The sequence below is a fragment of the Haemaphysalis longicornis genome, unplaced genomic scaffold (genome assembly GCF_048455015.1).
Source record: "Haemaphysalis longicornis isolate Haplotype H1 unplaced genomic scaffold, Haemaphysalis longicornis Haplotype H1 scaffold_1, whole genome shotgun sequence".
Taxonomy (NCBI): domain Eukaryota; kingdom Metazoa; phylum Arthropoda; class Arachnida; order Ixodida; family Ixodidae; genus Haemaphysalis; species Haemaphysalis longicornis.
In genome coordinates this window covers 196,430,403-196,449,486 of record NW_027526203.1, presented here as the reverse complement: position 1 = coordinate 196,449,486, position 19,084 = coordinate 196,430,403, and the positions used below count along the sequence as shown (strand labels likewise).

The 19,084-nt window shown below is 44.8% G+C and overlaps 1 protein-coding gene and 1 non-coding gene across 4 annotated transcripts in view; both read left to right on the top strand.

Annotated features, from left to right (window-relative positions):
* The window catches only part of Kyat (Kynurenine aminotransferase), a 63,537-nt gene continuing 44,453 nt past the window's right edge, over positions 1-19,084 (top strand). Inside the window, exons 1-6 of one of the 3 annotated variants that reach the window (XM_077672314.1) lie at positions 1-240; positions 647-794; positions 9,631-9,689; positions 10,831-10,975; positions 12,923-13,072; positions 14,162-14,248. In XM_077672314.1, the coding sequence (XP_077528440.1) occupies positions 678-794; positions 9,631-9,689; positions 10,831-10,975; positions 12,923-13,072; positions 14,162-14,248 (558 nt within the window). In that variant the 5' untranslated portion in view covers positions 1-240; positions 647-677. Of the gene's footprint in view, positions 241-646; positions 795-4,990; positions 5,141-9,630; positions 9,690-10,830; positions 10,976-12,922; positions 13,073-14,161; positions 14,249-19,084 lie in introns of those variants that run through there. The other 2 variants (XM_077672315.1, XM_077672313.1) reach the window with 2 other exon arrangements.
* Positions 14,858-14,976, top strand: LOC144156371 (5S ribosomal RNA). Its single transcript, XR_013319762.1, has one exon. It is a non-coding gene; the product is annotated as a 5S ribosomal RNA (ribosomal RNA).

Sequence of the window (19,084 nt, the reverse complement as noted above, 5' to 3'; positions counted from 1 at the left end):
GAGGCCCACTTGTCCACGACCGTGCACTTGTCTTCCTGTCTTGTCTTCCCATGCTCCATATCCGTGAGCAGTCCGTGAGATGACCTACCGACGATAGATAGGTGGCAGTAGCGGCAGTAGCGAAGGGAACTCTTGCCTTGCCTTGCACGCGGATTGTTCAGACAGCTGTGCCGTACTCATCAGGTGCACCCACAACCGGCTTCTTCTGGGTGACTGCATATCGCACTGTTATAGTACTTTGTAAGTGTCGTCGACAGGCAATTCACGCCATGCATGTTTATTGCTGCGGGGAAGGGCTGTCGACCGGCTGCTATGATGTGCTTCCGCGATTCTGGGTGTTCGTGAGTGCATGTGGCTTATCGTGTTTGCGGTTATCTTTCGCTTTCCTCTTTGAACACTCAGTGGGGATATGGAAAAACATGGGGTGCTCTTCCGGCTGCCGCTGGGTTACAGGTTGTCGTGGCCTGTTTCGTTCGAGGTCACTAACCCGGCGCGTGTTAACTCATGCAACCTTGATACCTGCCGGGTTCAAATTCAGATTCAGCCGGTGAAGCTGGGAGAAAATCGCGGTGATGTCTGTACTGGTGTGTTGTTTCATTTTTTCCCTCTTTCCTTTTGTTGGCCTCTTTCCCTTTTTTTTCTGTAGCCGGGACGTCGTGTTCGCCTAGCAAGCTCAGATGCTTAAAACTATCAAGTGTCTTGTCCCAACATCCTCGAGCAGATACGCTCCCCTACTGGGGAACAAAACGCGGTTGATAAAACCCGCGTCGTCTGCCTTCTGTTCAGTCACCCAGGTACGGCTTGAGTTTTTGATCCGTGCACGCTTTTCTGAGTTGTAGAAGTGGTCGTACTGCGCCTGTTTCTCTTTCCTAATGCGCTGACTGAGAAATAACGTCCTCATGCAGGCAACAACTTTTGCCTAGCAAAATCTGTACATTACCGGAAAAAGATGTAAAACATGCCCATTGGCAACAAACAGTTCAAGGAGAAAAAATGTGCATTAGTTTTCATCAATGAGGTTATTGCTTGATATTGATCGGATAGTAATACCGACACGAGAAAATGTGTGGAAAGAGGACGAACACAAGTGACCAAGTTAGCAAAAGTATGGTGAAAAATAATGGACAAAAAAAGTTGCTGTGCTAAGCTGGGTAATAAACACCATTGCGTGAAGCTGCAATATTCTGTGTTGTATGAATTGATTTTTACCCACTAAAACTAGCTGTTTCTTTTATTTTGAGTACAAGTTTTGCTCTGCATAGTCAGAATGTACATACAAGATTCCCTGAGTTGCTGAAATTAAAAATTGATGCTGTACTTGCAGTTAGATTTACGTTCATTTATCGTAGGCAACACTAACACAAAGAGTTCATGTAACGTGTGAAGCAAGCAGCTGAGGTTCCCTGCACAGTCTCTCGACCATCTCTATACAGATTGTATTGTAGGACTGGGTTAATGACACTAGAAAATGTTTGAATACAAATCTGCAAGCGCAAATGATAGTGTATGTGTGGCATCTTGGGTGAAAGGAATAAACCAGGAGCGGTATTCTCGAGTTTTGTCCCTTTTGCGTCCATTTCAAAAGTGTCCCTTTTGGCGAGCCCTGATTGGCTAAAAGCAAACAACCGGAAGTGACGTAACGCAAGCGCGGCAAACCTACTGCCAACCTTCCTCCATGCTGCCAACGTCCACTTCTTAACCGGAAGTACGTCACGATGAAAGGGACGCAAAAGGGACTTTTTCCAAAGGGACAGTTACGAGAATACCGCCCCAGATGCAAGTGTTGAGTTCCAAGTCTCGTTCAACATCACTAGTCTAGATATATCTGGTTGCTCACAGTTAGAATAGGAATGCTTAGCCTTGCAGGGAAGCTACTAATGCCTGCATAACCCTTTTCAATAAATTATGGCTGCAGGAGAGTTTTGTGAAGGTATTAGACGCACTTTGTGGCTCGCTGTTCTTTAGGCAAAACTCACAGCTGTTCTTCTTTAGCTTTGGTGTGCTACTGGCAGCTCACCTTGTGTCGTGCCATAAGAAGCATTTAGAGGATGACAGCATGTGCAAAGCCATCCAAATGTCCTGTGAGCGACGTAATGGAGGCTGTCAAATGGCATAATGGGTTTTGTGAGAGTGAAGGCTGCTGGCACGAATTGCAGAATTACTTCTATTGCCTTTGCCAGACAGTTCATCAGGCAGCATGTGATGAAGCAATAGGGGAACTCTACTGAATGTAGAGGACGGCTGAGAAGCCAAAGATATTTATCTCAAGGCAGTATATCAGCATTCTAACTTTCCACATTGTGCTTCTGGAAAAGTATAGAGGGCATTTACATCTTTTTTGCACTTATCGTGGTTTCACTGGAAATGGTTAAGGCCATCAAAAAATAAAAGAAAGAATGTCACATTGGATCAGTACTTATTTTTATTTTCCGAAGGGGTAGCCTTGCAATTGGAGTGTACATTACGTATATGTTGCCATTGGATATAAAGAGTCTTGCAACATCCTCTTTCTTTTACTTGCCAATTTTTGTGCTTACTTTGCCTTGTCCTTGTCTGCATGGCCTTGCGGCTGCTGCCTATCTCAAGCCATTGCTTTGGTTACCACCGCTTGCACGCAGTCATGGGCATGTTACCATTAAAAAGTAACAGTGTTACAGTTACCAAAGCCAAAAAAAGTAACTCTGTTACAGTTACGGAATTTTTAAAAAATAACTTGTTACAGTTACTGCGAAAGAGTAACGTCGTTACTTTTCCATTGAAGTAATGGATCACAAACCAAATGGTAGAGTTAATTTAGTCTAAACGTATGAAGGTGTGCGGGTAGTCAAAATTGCACGTGGTAGAACCCTAGACGAAGGGAACCTAGAAGGGTTTGGACTCGAGCCCAACACCAATAATCGCCTTATTTTGTTGCATCAACTTTTTTGTTGATGCACCATTGGTGTCGGGGAATTTATTTGCAGAACTTTGATAACTCGGGAGGAGTCATTTCCCAAAGTTGTAAAATAGCTTCCCTCTTTTTGGAAGTTTGATTTCCAGTTTCTTTTTTTCTTTTTTCTTTTTTCGTTTCTGCTTGCTCAAGGTGAAAGAATAGTTTTAGACATCATGACCATCCTCCGACCTCGCTCTTCTGTAGGAAAGATAAGCCATCCTATTAGTGACCTTTTCTCCTAAAATGCGAGGGCAGCCGTGTTGTGGAAATGTAAAAGGTGGAGAGAGAAAAGTTCAAAAAAGTAGAAAACTCAAACTTTACACCGGCCTTTAACGAGTGTTGCTATTGGATAGCTTTCTATAAAAAGCGAAGTAACTGTAACGGTATTTCCTGTTACAGTTACTGTGTAAAAAAGTAACAGTGTTACAGTTACAAGTTCCTCTAACTTAAAAGTAGCTAGCTACTGGTAACGCGTTACTAGTAACTAGTTACTGTCCAAGACTGCGTGCGCAACAGTTGGCTTCCCTCACCAGTGCGTCCACTTACTTGGAAAGAGGAGCGGGGGGGGGGGGGGGGGGGGCGGCATGCAAACGATGGCTGTGCACGTAGAATCTTTCACTATGCCATGCTGGTTTTATTGCTTCTGCTGCTCGCACTTGCTGGTGGTGTACGCTGGGCTAAGTTTGCTTGAGTGTGGCCAGGAGAAGGGGGAGGAGATGCAACATCGTCTGCCTTTTTGTCCCTCCCAGTTATTTATTTTATTATTTGTGATAACTTCCAGGCCCAGGGCATTATACAGAGGGTAGTTATATTACTTTTGAAAGTATTAGCTTTGTCGAATAGTATCATCTTATGATGAAGTTTGTGATTAAGCGTGCAGTGTCATACATTTTTTTGTGTGGGCATATGTGTAGAAGGGTATACTTTTTACACAGCCTGCGAGTTCATCTCTTTACAACTAACACAGGCTTGTTGCTTGTTGAAGAGTAAATTCTACTTTCGACATTTGAACAAAAACTTGTGGTGGTGCAGTTAGATAGTTGCCAGCAACTGCTGTATCCTGTTTGGAATGGGTTTCGCTTGTTCGAAAAAGTTGACGGAGGCTTTGGTGCATCATGCAGAGCTTGAATTTCGAGCTGTGGACTTTTTTTTTTTTTCTTCAAAACTTGTTGATTGCTCACAGCCAGCACATGTGCACTAAGCGCACGAGGCAGGAGCAGCCTCATGTTGTTCGCTACAGTGTGCTGTTGTGCCACTCAGCTTGTCGGAGCAGGAAAATCTCGTGCCCAAGGGCTGGAAAAACAAACAAAAAAACGGTTTCTGTTCTCCCTGAAAATAAGGAAACTTTCTTGCAGCCTTCTTTAATTCTAATATATTATACTCAACAATTCTGCCTTTTTTTTTGGTCCCCAACCAGGGAGGAATTGCATTGTATGCCCGGCCCCTTTAATCTCACTAGCCTGCGCTCAGGCACGATGTGGACACCTGCTTGAAATTGCTGTTGGGAATAGCGCTAAAATTCCTTGGCCACACGCCCTGTATATGATCTTCCTACCATCGGCCCAGGCTATAATGCAGCCGGTCAACAAGTTAACACGGTGAGCTTGTTTAAGCTCATAGAGTGTAACAACTAATGTGACTTTCCAGTAAGCTGGAGGTGAAAGTATTTGGACCAAGAGGGTCAAGGAGATAATTTTTATTGCATATGTTTTAGCCTTGTCACTTGGTGAAAACAATGCATAACCTCGGCTTAGGAACCTCTAACGTCGTGCTTTTAACGTCGTGCTTTTAACGTCAAGCTTTTGATGGCGGGCTTTTGACGGTGGGCTTACGTCATGCCTGAGCCGAAGCTGGCGTGAGGAAAAGGGCAAGGCACAAAATACAGTTCTCTCACTGGCTGTTGTACAAAAAAAAAGGGGTGGGGGGGGTGGGGGGTCAAATGTAGTGTAGTGATGAGTGCTTATTTGTTGGAGAGAACAAAAGCTATGTTTTTTCTTTTAATTCATCCTTTGAGTGAGGGAGTTCTCCGCTCTCATGAGCCGAGCAACAGAGCAGCGCACTGTAGCAGACGATATGCAGCTGCTACTGCCTCGTGCGTTCAGCGCGCATGTGCCAGCTGCCTCAGACTCTCACTGCCTCTCATCATTTGGGCTTCGTGAAGTACCGCAGCTACGTGCTGGCTTGCTACCTTTAACAGTGGACCCCTCTGTACGTTGGCAGCTGAGCCATCTTGTTCGTATTCATCATTATTCTAGAATATGGCAACATGCTACAACAGCATCGCATGTCAACTTTTTAATGTTTTCTTTTTGGCACAAATACTCTGCAAGTACCATTATCATTGTTTTCAGCATTCTCTTTGCTAAAAGGATAGGAAGTTGGGAAATTTGTAAAAGTGGTTTTCATTTCTAGATCAAGTCAGTAGAACTTGCTCTATAACTTGTGTTGTGTAACACAGCACTAAAGGGGCTCTGAGCAATGTTTATTGGCGGTATGTCTATTTAGTTCAATGCGAAAGTAGTTGAAAAAAAAAAGATTATTGTTAGTGCGGTGAAAGAAAAGCTACTGGGTTGTGCAAAGTGTGGGGTTGCATCACCTAGCCTCTTTCTTGTGGCATATTCTAATGCCAAAGTGAATGTGTCAAGCTTTTATTTACGGCTACATCAGGTAGTTCTGTAGGCATCACACTGCTCTAGCAATGTTATGCGTCTACATGCGGTAGCTATGCGATAGCTTGCTTTCAGTGCTCGGAAAAAGCAAACACAACATGGTCAATTTGCGGTTGCCTCATCGTGAACTACCACTGTGATAGTATCACACAGGTTTTTAACGTGGTTGGATGCCTTTCAGTTTTCTTAGTTTTCCTGTTAGCCCATTTCATGGTTATTTCCTCACTTCACTTTTTTGCTTGAGCACAAGTGCACGCACTTGCAGCCCGTTAAATGCCACCTAGAGAACTTGAAAGTATGTCGTGGCCGCTGACATCATCAAATCATGTGGGAAGGATAGTGAAATGGAAAGGGGCACTTTAGAGTGCATTACTTCTTTTTTTTTTCTGGGTGAAAAAATGCTGATTTATTGATTGATTGATTGTAGGTTTTAATGCGCCGACGCAGCGCAGGCGATGAGGCGTGCCGTAGTAGAGGGCTCCGGATTAATTTTGACCGCCTGGGGATCTTTAACGTGCGTCGAAATCTCGCACACACAGGCGTTTTTGCTTTTTGCCTCCATCAGAAAAGCGGCCGCCGCGGCCGGGAATTGAACCCGCGACCTCGTGCTCAGCAGCACAATGCCATAGCCACTGAGCCACCGCGGTGGGTGGGTGAAGAATGCGTGTCGATTGAAAAGGATAGACCGGTTTTTGCATACTGTGGACTTCTACCCGGTAAAAGGATTATAGTTCAGCGCTTTATCTGGTGTCCCTTGAATCACACAGCTGGGAACTTTTGTGCTGCTTAGGCTGCAGGGTTGCCTACCCCCATGTTATAATTGAGGGATTTGTATTCAAATATTGTGACTCATTTTAAAGCCTAGGTAGCAGAAAGAGAACTTAGCATGGTTGATATATTTCACCACATCTGGAAGTAGCAGCACTATACTCGGTTACAACTTAAGAACGGCACCGAAGTTGCTGCTGTGCCTCATCACCGCAGCCGGATGTCACTCCGCGCAGCACAAGTAGCGCGTTACTGGGAATATTTTGAACATGGCACGAGCCGTTTTTGTATCTTGTTGGACCTAATATGCTTACAAACTACTGCAGCGACGGCAAACAAACTACGTGAGAAAAGGCAGACGATATCACGCATTCGTGGCAGTCTCCTTTCAAAACGCGCGCGCCCGTTGACATCCGGGTCCGTCGCTTAGGCGGAGTGATACCGTACATGAGCTGGTGCCGTTCTTAACTTGTTCCCGAGTATAGAAGTGCATATATGCTGTTGCTGTGCCAGATTTTTGTATGGTAGGTTAGAAAAATGTAGTAGCCAAGCATACATGGCTGTGTGGCGTCCTACTTTCGGACTAGCTTTTTTTTCTCTTTCCAATGGAAAGGATACTGCTGCTTTTATGAAGAAAGCAGCATTATACAAGAAAGCATTGCTAGTGAAACCTTCCAGAAAAAAAAAAAAAGGCATTTCATATATCTCGAGTTGTTGACCATACCAGATAGAGTGGAAAAATGATAGAAGAACAGGGAAAGTTTATTATTTCCACAGCAAGTTCTTTACAAGCAGCTGTTGGACTTTATGGCTGAGACTGGTCTATACGGCATTCTGTAGTGCGTGAAGCCACTTGCATCCTGTCACTTTCCTTTTTTTTTTTATCTTTCCATTCCTTTGATGCCCTGTGGCAAAATAGCGCAATAAAAAAAAAGTTAACAGATCACCTTAAAATCAGCAACTTTTAAGTAAGTGCAATTGTCACAAAGGATGCGCCATTTCCCGCAGAGTCGTGCCAAAACGGGAGGGGGGGAGGCGGATGTCACCTTGTCAGGATTTTTTTTTCCTGTAGCCTTTTTGACCGTCCCCCTCGACAACTGTATAAATTGGTAAAGGAAATGCTGCCTCCCCCCTTTTTTTTTTCGCAGAAAAAGAAAAACTTTGCTTCAATATGAGGACGGAACACAACTACAAAATACACGTAAAGCTCGCACAGTTTAACTTGGCTGAAAATATTTCACTCTACACACCTACAAATGTTTTATGATTCCCCTTGCCAGTTACGGGCTTAGTTTTACAATTCATGTTTTTTCACGTCAAGCAATAATTGTTTGCGTTGTGCTGCAACTTGTTGGCTTGTGTCACCGAAAGACAGGCCTTACCTAGCAAAGCTTTTTCCAAGAGATTGTTGCGTTTACTAGAAGAAAGTTATGGAAATGAATTGTTTGCACGTTCAGTCACTATACTTGTATGTTTGTACTGGGCTCGGAGGAATATGGATGAATACTTGCTATTGCATTTGAAAAGTTTCCTAGCAATCGCCAATTAAACAGCTTGCAGCTGGTGTGAAGTACAGAATAGGCAAATTAGCTGTTTAGGTTTTTTTTTGTGTGTGTGTGTATATCATATGCCTTGTAAAAGATGGTTTAAAGAAAAGTTCCCATTTCTTCTTGTTTGTTTCTGCCATTGCCAACTGGCAGCATTTGTGCCAAAGTCCGTATTATAATTCGAGGCACCAAAGCTGTATTTTCTTTTTGGTGGGGCTAGTTGGTAGGTTGGGTCCAGAGTAAATTTGTTGGGAAGTGAGGTGAAATACTTGCTAAAGATACAGAGATGGGGGGGAAGAATTCGGAAAGCCATTGGAAGCTTCCAATAGTTTTTTAGAAGACTTCATTTCTCACATTTAGTGTCTTCAAAGAAGGAAAACAGGAAGTTAGCAACCGGGCAAAAAATATGTGGTAGCATGGGTCAGCGTGCTGTACTTTCGCTCGTATAACCTGCATTAAGAATTGACTAAGTTTAAGAGTAAAGTTGGGGTGCAGGTAACCCGTGAATTTAGTTCTCACCACAATGCGAGCGATGGTGTGATTCATGCGTCGTCACAGCCATCCTTGCAATCTCTGTCCGTCTCTATTTAGGTCAGGTTATGGTAAGAAGCAAAAAGAAAGCAGTTTTACACACTGTGCTATCCTATCTTATCACGAGCGTGCTTCCTGTTTTGAGGTCAGATACCGCGGTGCGGAAGGGAGTGTTGAATAACTGGCACAACCAAGAAGGGAGCCGCTTACAGCCTAGCAGCCATCTCTGAGTAATCACCTTGACAGATGTGTCTTGCTGTATGGCAGTATGGTTTCAGGCACCGTTTTTTTCCCCTTCTGGTTGGAAATGAAAAAATGATGGCACTCCTTGTGTGCAAGCAAAAAAGGAAAAAAAAAATAAAGAAGCCTAATGATTACTGGTACGTTTGTTATCTGAGGAAGTGTGATGGAATTTCGCAGCACTCCTTTTTGTGTGAGGATCCATTGTGGGGGGAATATGCAGGGATTTTGGTTTTCCTATTTGGGCGCAACATGTTGGTGCGGTTTATATGCAGAAGTGGGTCATTTGCAAAAATAATGTATGGGTGCACTCGGTTTGCTTGGGACCTATTCACCAACATCAGTAAAACCATGTATGCAAGAACTCACTTAAGCTGTAGCTTGGTGTTAAAGAAAAAGTTTCCTCCAATTCTAAGCTTTGCTTGTGGACACTGCAGCTCTATCTCCATTAGTACCACATTGTGCGGGCTTTTATCCTTTTCCTCCAGGCACACTTAACAAACTTCCACTGCAGTTGTGTGCATCAATTTTAATCGCACCTTCACTTAGGTGCATCGTTTTGCAATAACTTTTGAAGAGGGTCATGTATACCACTAACAGTGGTGGTTTGTCTCCTGGAAGGCTGTCAACCAGAATATAAGTGCCTGGATTCATTTTGTAAACATTTAAAATTAATCTAGACGTTAGATACTTTCAGCCTCTTGTCGTGCAGACAAGCATGCAGAGCTCATTTCCGCAATTGAGTTGCCCATGTGCCTGTGTCTACCTGCATTCCCAGCATGGCTTGTCTTTTGACTCCTGTGCTCTCTTTCTGGTAGAATTGCTAGCTCTTTGCTCCGGCAGCCATTCTTGTTTTGCAGCAAACTTGCTTGCTTATTAACTGTGAAAAACTGTGCTGGAGCGTGGCATTAAGTAGTTTGCTACTTTGTTTCCTGAAACGTAGACTAAAATGGGCAAGATGGAATTGGCGAAGCGGGTCCAGGGGATGCAAGACAGTGTCTGGTGAGTAACAGTGACACGTATTTTTTTTTAACTTTCTTTTTCTTGTTTCACGAGAAGGAGACAAAATATAAATGAACAGTGAGAAGGTGTGGGCTTCATTACAGCAGTCATCCAGGGGGTTTGCAGTGCTTCCTCTCATGGGCCTGTCAAGGAAAGTGTGTGGGCACAATAAGATATACCTGTCCACCAAAATAGGACCGAATTAAACAAAAGTCTGGATTGTTCTGGCCCAGTTAGGGCGCTTTATTTCAAATAATTACATTCTAAAGCTTTAGCAGGTCCCTGAACTGAACAGACGGACAACCTATTGGCCTGTTGAATTCATGAAGCTTGCGAGCTGCCCAAAGTTGTAGAGCCCATCGGTCTCCTTACATTGGAATGCATTTCTAATGGCATTGCAATGTGAAATCCTTGTTTTGTGTGTGGTACTTTGCAGGAACGTACTTGCAGCGCTCGGCACAGTGAAGCATGGATAACTGAGAGTCTCCGATAGTCCCGGGAAAATTTATGGTTCCCACAATTCATGACCTGTATAACTATGCTTGAGCAATTAACAAAAAACAAAATCTCTATGTGGATTACTTTTATGGTGATACAGACTTCGAATTGATGAGCTTATACTGTATTTAGCTTTTGTTTGTAGAAAATTTGGCAGTTTTTTTTTTTTTTTTCGGTCACATACGGCCTTCAAGTTCAGGGCTTTGCTTGTTTGAAATAATACTAAACAGGGCTGAGTATTCCATTTGCATTGCGAGGTGTATCTAACGTGGTCATGGGCAACATTGAGTGTGGTATTTTTTGGATCTGATAGATTACACCGAAGGCCCTTGAAAGATGCCGAATGGTAACCACTTGGATTAAAGTAAATGGCTGCGGAGGAAGGTGTTTTTGTTCTTTTTAATCTTTTTAACCTTATTACTGTAACATTTCATAATCTGTTGTACACTGTTTAAGTGCAGTGTTTTTGCTCATGTTGTATTTCATGCTGGCAGTGCAAGATAGTTTGCCAGAATAATGTCTGCACAGCCTTCCGTGCAATTGCGCGTCTTGTGCTTGCTAGAAGTAAGATCAGGGCAGGGGCATAGAGTGACACCCAAAGAGTGTGCTTTGCTGCTTTCCGTCCTCCCCATACGTGCACCAGGGTGGAGTTCATACAGCTTGCTCAGGAAACCAAGCCTGTCAACCTGGGCCAGGGGTTTCCTGACTTTCCTCCACCAGAATTTGTTGTCAAGGCGCTCCAGGAGGCTGCCTCGGGCAATGCTCTTCACCAGTACACGCGGGGATACGTGAGTCGGCTGGCTGCTTGCTACTCCTTTTCTTCTTAACTGCACACCACTGTTTTTTTGTTGTTTTTTTCCCCGAGCTGTGGACCAGATACTCACTGCTGAATTGCGTGTTCAGTGTGCCCTTTTTCACCTCTTGCTATTGTTAACCACAACCTGCTCCTATTTGTGCATTGACCTTAAATAAAACCTATACTTCAGAGAGATTGGGCTGTTTGATCTTCAAATGTGCATGAAATGCAGTATACTTTGTATAAAAGAAAGTGTGCGTGGCTGCATTTACCTGTAGTTTTTCTCTTCTTTCTCCAAGTTACAATTTGTCCTTCAGAGGAGTGGTGTTTTTTTTTTCAAGTGAAATGACGGGAAAAAATTTGAATGCGTGGACTGATTGCCGCATTTATTTGCATAATGCACCCACTCCAGCTTTGGTCGCTGAAATGGTGCGGCTTTTGAACCCTCCACGTTGCAATTTGTATCTAGAAATGCAGACAAAGGCAGGTTTACGGAGCACCTGCTGCAGTGGTTTCCAGCTTACCCGCAGACAGCTGCGGCTTGCCAGGTCGTTGAAAGCTGCCCCGTTGTTTATGCCGCAGAGATTGCTGTTGCGTTCATGGCACTTCCCACTTCGTGCGCAGCTGTGTCTCATCTTCAATCAGGGTGAAAGTTCATGAAAGATGGCTCCTATTTTAGATGAATAAAAAAAGGCTATCCTTACACTGGCTGCTGAAGCCAGAGGGCAGAAAAAGACCTCTGGCAGTAACCGTGATACTTTCTTTTTTTTTTATTTAGTGTTAGGACAAGCTTAATAGAATTGTGAACAAAAATGGCTGTTTTGTCGTGTTGATTGTATATATTACTGCAATTAACCATTTTTGATGTGAATAATTGCAGTAAAAAAGCAGCTGGGGTTTATCATTTTGCACAGAACAAAGACACCAAGTTGCGTGCACGCACGCTGACACGAGGAAAAGGTGTGCCCAGGAAGCAGTTATGTTCTTCCGGTGGGTGGTGGATGTGGCCGTGTTATCTGCAGCAAGGCATAAAGGCCGCTTGCAGCCGGTGTGAGGGGCTCCACGGGGCCTTGCAGCTGCTCCTTTTGCCGATAACAATTACAAAGAAACTCTTGCAGTCAGCTAGCGCTTCCGCTTGACCCAAGCTTTTTCACAGTATGCCCCAACCAAGGGGAAAGAGCAGCTCACATAGTACCATGCAGTGTGCCTTTTCTACAGGTAACAGGATTGCCACTCTGTGACACCCGCTCTCTGAGAATTTTTTTATTTTTACAGAGTTTTCGTGACTTGAGTTTGCAAAGGAGGTTCCTTTGTGGCTCCCCATACAGCGTGTTGCGACTCAAAAGCCGTCCTAGCTTGATAGTAAATGAAGTTCTTATGATGACAAACAGCCTGCGCTGTGAAAAAAACTTCTGTGCTTTTTATTTTTTCCGGTCACGAAAATTGGGTGCATTAGATCCTAGTAAATACACTACAGCAGACATGCACTTCACAAGTCAAGGTAATGAAGCAATAATGTCAGAAGCTTAGGCTTGAGCTAATTGGTTTCTACTAAATACAAACAACACAGTTTTCAATGAGCAAAAGAGTGTAGAATAACACACGACATGGACTTGTGTCATCCTCATCGTACGTGCTTTTACTTTTAGTTCTATACAGGCGAGCAGGTTCTCGTTTCAAGGGAATTTGAAAGTACTGTATTCACCAAGTTCTGCCTGTTAATGTACGCTGGGCTTTCTCTCGTGCTTCAAAGCACTGTGGTTACGTCTTTTTTGTTTGTGTTGTTTCAACGTCTCATTTCACGGCTGAAAATTCAGTCTTTGTGCAGCCAATGAGCCAAGCACAGCAACCACTCTGTGGACGTTCCCTGGGATGTGTGTTGCCTAGCATTGTGCAGTGGACGGTGGGTGTGCGCAGGCTGAGCTTCTGCTCCCTGCAGGGCCACTTGCGGCTGGTGAATGCGCTGGCCAAGATGTACTCGCGCCTCACGGGTCGCCAGATCGACCCCCTGAAGGAGGTGCTGGTGACGGTGGGGGCCTACGAGGCGCTCTACAGCACCATGCTGGGCCTGGTGAACCCCGGGGAGGAGGTGGGTGCACACCGTGCTTCTTTTGTCTCCTGATGGAACTCGCTCAAGATTGGGGACACTGCTCTTAAAACAGCTCCTTTTAATTTTGAAGTAAATTCTGTGAAACCTGCCGGTCTTGCTGCTTTTCGACCACTGATTACAAATATGCCATTATTTTTTCATTTGGTTAATTAGTTCCCAAGATAATTAGAGATAATTAGCCATTTTTTGAGGAACAATTGATAGACAAAACAGTGTTAGCCATGAAACTGCAACCTTTGTATTTTCCAATACTGTGAACCCTGGTGAGTGCAACAAGAGAAGCGGTTTTTTTAAGTACTGCTTGGAAGTAACTTTACAGCTCAGACTTTGGTGGCACCTGTGGCAAGGAGCCATTTTGAATGCCCATTTCAAGCGCCGCAGTGCTTGAAATGGTCACAAAGTAAGTGGGGGGGGGGGGTGGGTAAATCTGATGATTGCTGATTCACCAGTAGTGCCTTGATAACAAGAAACCAAGCGCTGAATAATTACGAGTGGTGCACCTATTTCCTTTTTTTTTTTTTTAAGCACTGGCGCACGATAGCCACATCCACTTTTTGCACCAGGGAAATGCAGATTCGCGTCAGAAATCCCATTTCTATCACTTAAATGGAAACACAACTGTTTCCAAAAAGGCATTTCCCGAGCTAACCACCTTGTCTTGGGAGTGCCTCGAACTCAATGGAAATGGGCATTTAAGTTATCAGCCGAGTTCATTAAGTTTGAATAGGGGCAGTATTGAAATGGTTAATCGTCGACACTGCCAGCTGTTGTAACCGCCACTTTTCACCACATATGCTGCTTTTGTGTGGCCTGGTACATTTGTCCAATCTGTTATTATTAACTATCGCCTACCACAAAAGAGCAGTGGCTTTAATGTGTTCTGTTTATACCAGCATTGTGGGAACGATGGCATTGCCCTCGTTTTGGGAGAATAGAATGCAAATATTCTGTCTACATTTCAGACACTGCTAATTTCAGTAGTGCAGAGAAACTCTGTGCCCAGTATCTTTTCCTTGGTTGCCCTGTGGGTGTGTGTGTGGGACGCTCCTAATAGTGTTCTCCTTGCAGGTGATCATCATTGAGCCCTTCTTTGATTGCTATGAGCCCATGACCCTGATGGCGGGAGGAGTCCCAGTCTTCATCCCCCTCCGGCCTGTAAGAGACCAAACACGGCCAGTCTCCGCATGCTGTAGCGCCAGAACTTTGCTTAGACACCTCCAGTTGAGGACTGATAGCTCAGTGGGTGGGGGCAGTCTGCAAGGTGTAGTTGCTTAAACATTGATTGCCACATCTCTGTTAATGAGCATTTAAGATTTTGGGTTTGTTCACTGGTGAGTGTTTTGGGGGAGGCAACAAGGCCTGGGGGAAAAGCAACAACAGTGCATCAAAAGTAGGGTGACTGTGGTGTCTAAGTGACTTTTTTGACTTTCTTCCAAAGCCACAATACAAGTTTTCACACTGCAACTTGGACACCATTACTACCGTGTTTTGCTCTAACACTCCTTGTATGTGTTCATCTGCTCATGCAGGTGTTCCTGTATAGTAAGAGGTTATAATAATGAACTCGAAGTGCAAACTGAAATTGTTCAGTTGCAACCATTGTCCACATCCAGTGAAAGTATCACAGAGGAGAATTACAATTACTTCCTGATGTTCATTGGTTAGTTACAGCCCACTTAACTGTAGTACATGCTCATAGGGCATGCTTTTAGGTGCCCTCATGCTTGACATGTCAGTTTATGCCAGCTGAGTAAATTGTAAGTAGCCATTGGCCATACCATGCTGAATACGCCGGTTCTCATCCGATCATCGAAGCTAAGCAGCATTGGGCTCGGTCAGTACTTGGGAGGGAGACCACCTGGGAACACCGAGTGCCGATGGCATCCTTTTTCCCCGCACGGGGCACCTTGAGTAATCTTGGTGACGGTGTAGGCAACACCACGTACCCCGAGCCCCCATACTCACGCTGTAACCGACCGTGGCAATGAGCTTTAAGGCGAAGGGTATAAACCTCAAACGGTGGCCGTCGGAGTCGTGGTCAAGCTCCGGCGGATGGGCTCCCTGTCTGTTTACCAGGCAGGGAGCTCTGGGACCTCTTTGACCATCAGGGTAAAGTCAAAGAAGAAAGTACCCCCATCCCCTGCTTTATACTATGGCGCATGGTATTATCTAAACCCTTTCTTCCAAATGATCGTCCCCGAAAAGGGCCCGCACCGAAGCAATCTTTAAACCCCTACCCAACCTCGTTTTCAACAACCCTGACCCCAATAACTTCGAAATCTGTGTTCCTGATCGCCGAGTTCATTGAAGGTATAGTTGGAAAGAACTATGACGCAAAGAAACTTGCATCTGGTGACATGCTTATTGAGGTCAGAACTAAGGAACACTCTGCTAACCTTCTAAAACAGACAAGCATAGGTGACTTACAGATCACTGTAACATCTCACCGAACCCTCAACAGCTGCCAAGGTGTGCTTTCGGAAACTGAACTCATAAATGAAACTGAGGCAGATATTCTTGAGGGCTTGTGTGAGTGAGCAAGGAGTGACTCATGTTAGACGTATCACAATGAGGTGCGACGGAAATGAGATCAAAACCAAACATATCATCTTGACTTTTGATTGTAGTACGCTGCCCGAATCTGTCAAAGCCGGGTTTCTCCACTGTCAGATAAGGGCGTACATCCCAAACCTGCGACGTTGCTACAAATGTCAAAGGTACGGGCACAGTATCAACAACTGTCGAGGGCAAAACACGTGCAAAATGCTCGAAGCACGACCACCAGACAGATGAGTATAATGCAACACAATTTCACTGTGTTAACTGTGAAGGACCCCACGCCGCGTACTCCCGTTCTTGCAAAAAATTCAAAAATGAGAAAGAAATCGTAAACCTCAAAGTGACCCACAACCTGTCTTGCCCAGAAGCTCGAAAAAGACATTCGATGCTTCCCTCAGGAAGTTGCGCTGACGCTGCTCACCGGGGGGTGGGGCGGCGTCAGGTTTCGGTGGCGACCCAGTGCATCAACGCTGACCTGGTCCCACCTGGGCTGGCTTCTGCTGCCCAAAATGTTGTACCACAGCCTGTGGATTCCACTGCGGCTGAGGTGGCAATGAACACCGTAGGTGGAGACGGCTTGCTTTCCGCTCCTGCTGCACTGTCGCTCTTGGGCACAGTGGGCAGCGAGGTGGGGAGCCTTGCATCCACATCTACGCGCACAACACCACTGCAGCCGCCATTGGCCCGCGCGGCAAACACGAGTGGCGCTCCTTGAGGTCCACGGCAAAAGGAGGGAGATCCTGCATTTACTCCTTTGCCGTCGGATGAAGAGATGGATGTAACACCCACGCCAACTCGGTCAGCTGTTCAGCCAAACGAGCAGCGTGGCAACATCGGCCGCGGGAAAAAACCAGCTCCGCGCATAACTGGCCCTAATGCAGGCTCAGTAACATAGATAACACCACCCGTCTGCAACACACAGATACACACTGCATTCTCTTTAACTCTTTCGCTACCGCGCCTATCAAAGTCGATCAATTTGGTCGATACTTTTGGGAGCGCGTTTTCATAGCGTTCCAGGCGTTGCTCGAACAAGTAAAGCTGTTTGGAGTTAGATCAGAAAATGGCCTTTCAAAATCAGTTTTGTTTTCATTTTTGCAACGAAAACGTGATTTTTGACACGCGTTTGAATTACCCGAGTGTGGAAAAGGGACGTGGTCATCGCGCATCACTGCTACCAGCGAAGAATGCGTGCCACTCGTAATTACTCTGCACCAGCGTTTGTTTTTTGCTATCAGGGCGTGAATGGTGAACCAGCAAACGATTTTCAATCGTCAGGTTTGCACTCTGACAGTAATAATCCCAGAAATCGGCTGAAAATGTCAAGCAGTGCCTGGTTGCTAAGCTACTTTATGATTTTAGGCAGTATTATTGCCTTTGCGCACGTTGTTCTAAGTTATGTGGTAGTTCTACTTAACCCAGGACCATTCGCGAACAGTTTACAACAGTTTCGGTTTCGTTTCTGCATCGCGAAATTCATATTTAGCGCTACTACGCAGTTACCCAACTTCAAGGCTACCTACCATGGCGCCTGGAGCGTCCGCGACTGATCCTCGAACCAAAGCACGCCGCTCCTGATTTCCCCCCCGCCCTAACCCGATTTCTGCGATAAGAACTTCAGATGCAAGTCAAAAGATCACACCCAGTCGTCAGATATCTGTTCCGCCGAGGACAGCGCTTCAAACCGGCCTTACACTGCCAGCTGCTTGCCTTCCAGTTTCGTTTCCATGCGAGGGTATATCCGGGTGTCTAATGTTGCTGCTTAGTTGAACTGTCTATTCGGATTGTCTCCGATAAGTTTTTGTACTGTTTCATTTGAAAACTGTTAGGTGGCGCTGCAATAGAGAAGGCTCGTTGTGCTGATCTTTTTCATCGCGCAACTGCTACTCGGCCAAAGATCGCAGGGCACGATTCTAGCGCATTGTACCTCATTTCTGCGAGCAAGGCTACAATTGCGAGTAAGAAGATGATAATAAAGCTCAGCTTTATGTTTTGAGAGATAACTGACCGTGAACGACAACAAGCATCAGCCACGGCGTTCCGTTTCCAACTTCATGCATGTTTTTTTCCGCATCGCGTGCTTGTCCCAAATATTGTGCTCGCTGTAAATGCAAAGTCAGCCAGTGACAAGATGTTTTTACGTTATGTGGGGGCAAATTGGTGCCTCTGATAATGTCAAACCGCCAGATTTATTCCAGGAAACCTCCCGAAATTGCACATTTTGAATTGGAGGTTGGGCTTCACCGCATGACACGAGCACCGTGCATGCTAACATTTTTTTTTTATATCTGAAAAACTGTTCTGCGCAAGTCGACATTTTTTCTAGGGCGTGTTTTTGAAATGTTTTCCTACAAAATGTATATTCTAATTTTTTTCTACTGCCGGTGGTTTGATATACACAACTCCTTTTTTATCATTTTTTTCGACAACTTGACAGAAATTTTGATTTTGATATTTTTTTACAACTATGATAATAAAAACCTTTAAAAAACTGGTGTTATTGGAAAGGCCGTTAAAGAATCTGCATTTTGTGTTCCTGCAATTAGTGCCTAACCAATTTTTTAGCAGAAAAAAAAAATGTTTTCTTGGACCCCTAAAATTCGTCAATTTTCCGGCGGTAGCGAAAGAGTTAAACACTTATGGTAGTACAATGCATTACACAATGGAACTGCAGGGGCTTTATGAAAAACCTGGATGACATATACGAAATTCTTCATAAAAACCAATCAACCATCTTATGTCTTGAGGAAACACACTCACAATCAAAACAAACAAACTTTCTGAAGCGCTATTCTGTGTTTAGGAAAGATAGGGACGACTGTTGTCACTCCTCCGGTGGTGTAGCTATAGTATGTACAACAGTCTATTCCCTGTCAATTTGTTCCTTTGACCACAACCCTCGAAGTGGTTGCTGTATGTGTAATAGTCGCCGACAGGTTAATAACGATAGCTTCAATATGTATTCTTCCTGACTTTCGCCTTTGTAGTCCAGAATTTGAATCCCTAATTAACCAGCTACCGGACCCATTCCTACTGGTGGGCGACTTTAACCCTTTGAGGGTTTTTGCCGTACGTGTACTGTGGCGGTTTTTCGTCCTGAAAAGTCTTTGCCGTACGGGTACGATTTCGAGCATCCGTTTGAAATTTCACGCCATATTAATGATGCATGCTCCCTGGGAGGTGCTGCCACCTCCTGAGACTTACAAGAAGTGTTTGAAATTTGATTGTGCTACCTTCTTGCGGTGAAAAACAGAACTCTCTGGCTTCGGCGCGTTACGGCGTCTGTACGTGTCAACGCGTTTCGTGGTTTCAGTTTCGCCACGTGATCGCATCGGAGGCGCGCGAAACTTGATCGGCGCTCGCTATCAGGGGCGGCGGAAGTTGATTTCGATCTATGTTGGCGCTGCTCTTGTTTATTACCCACGCTCACTA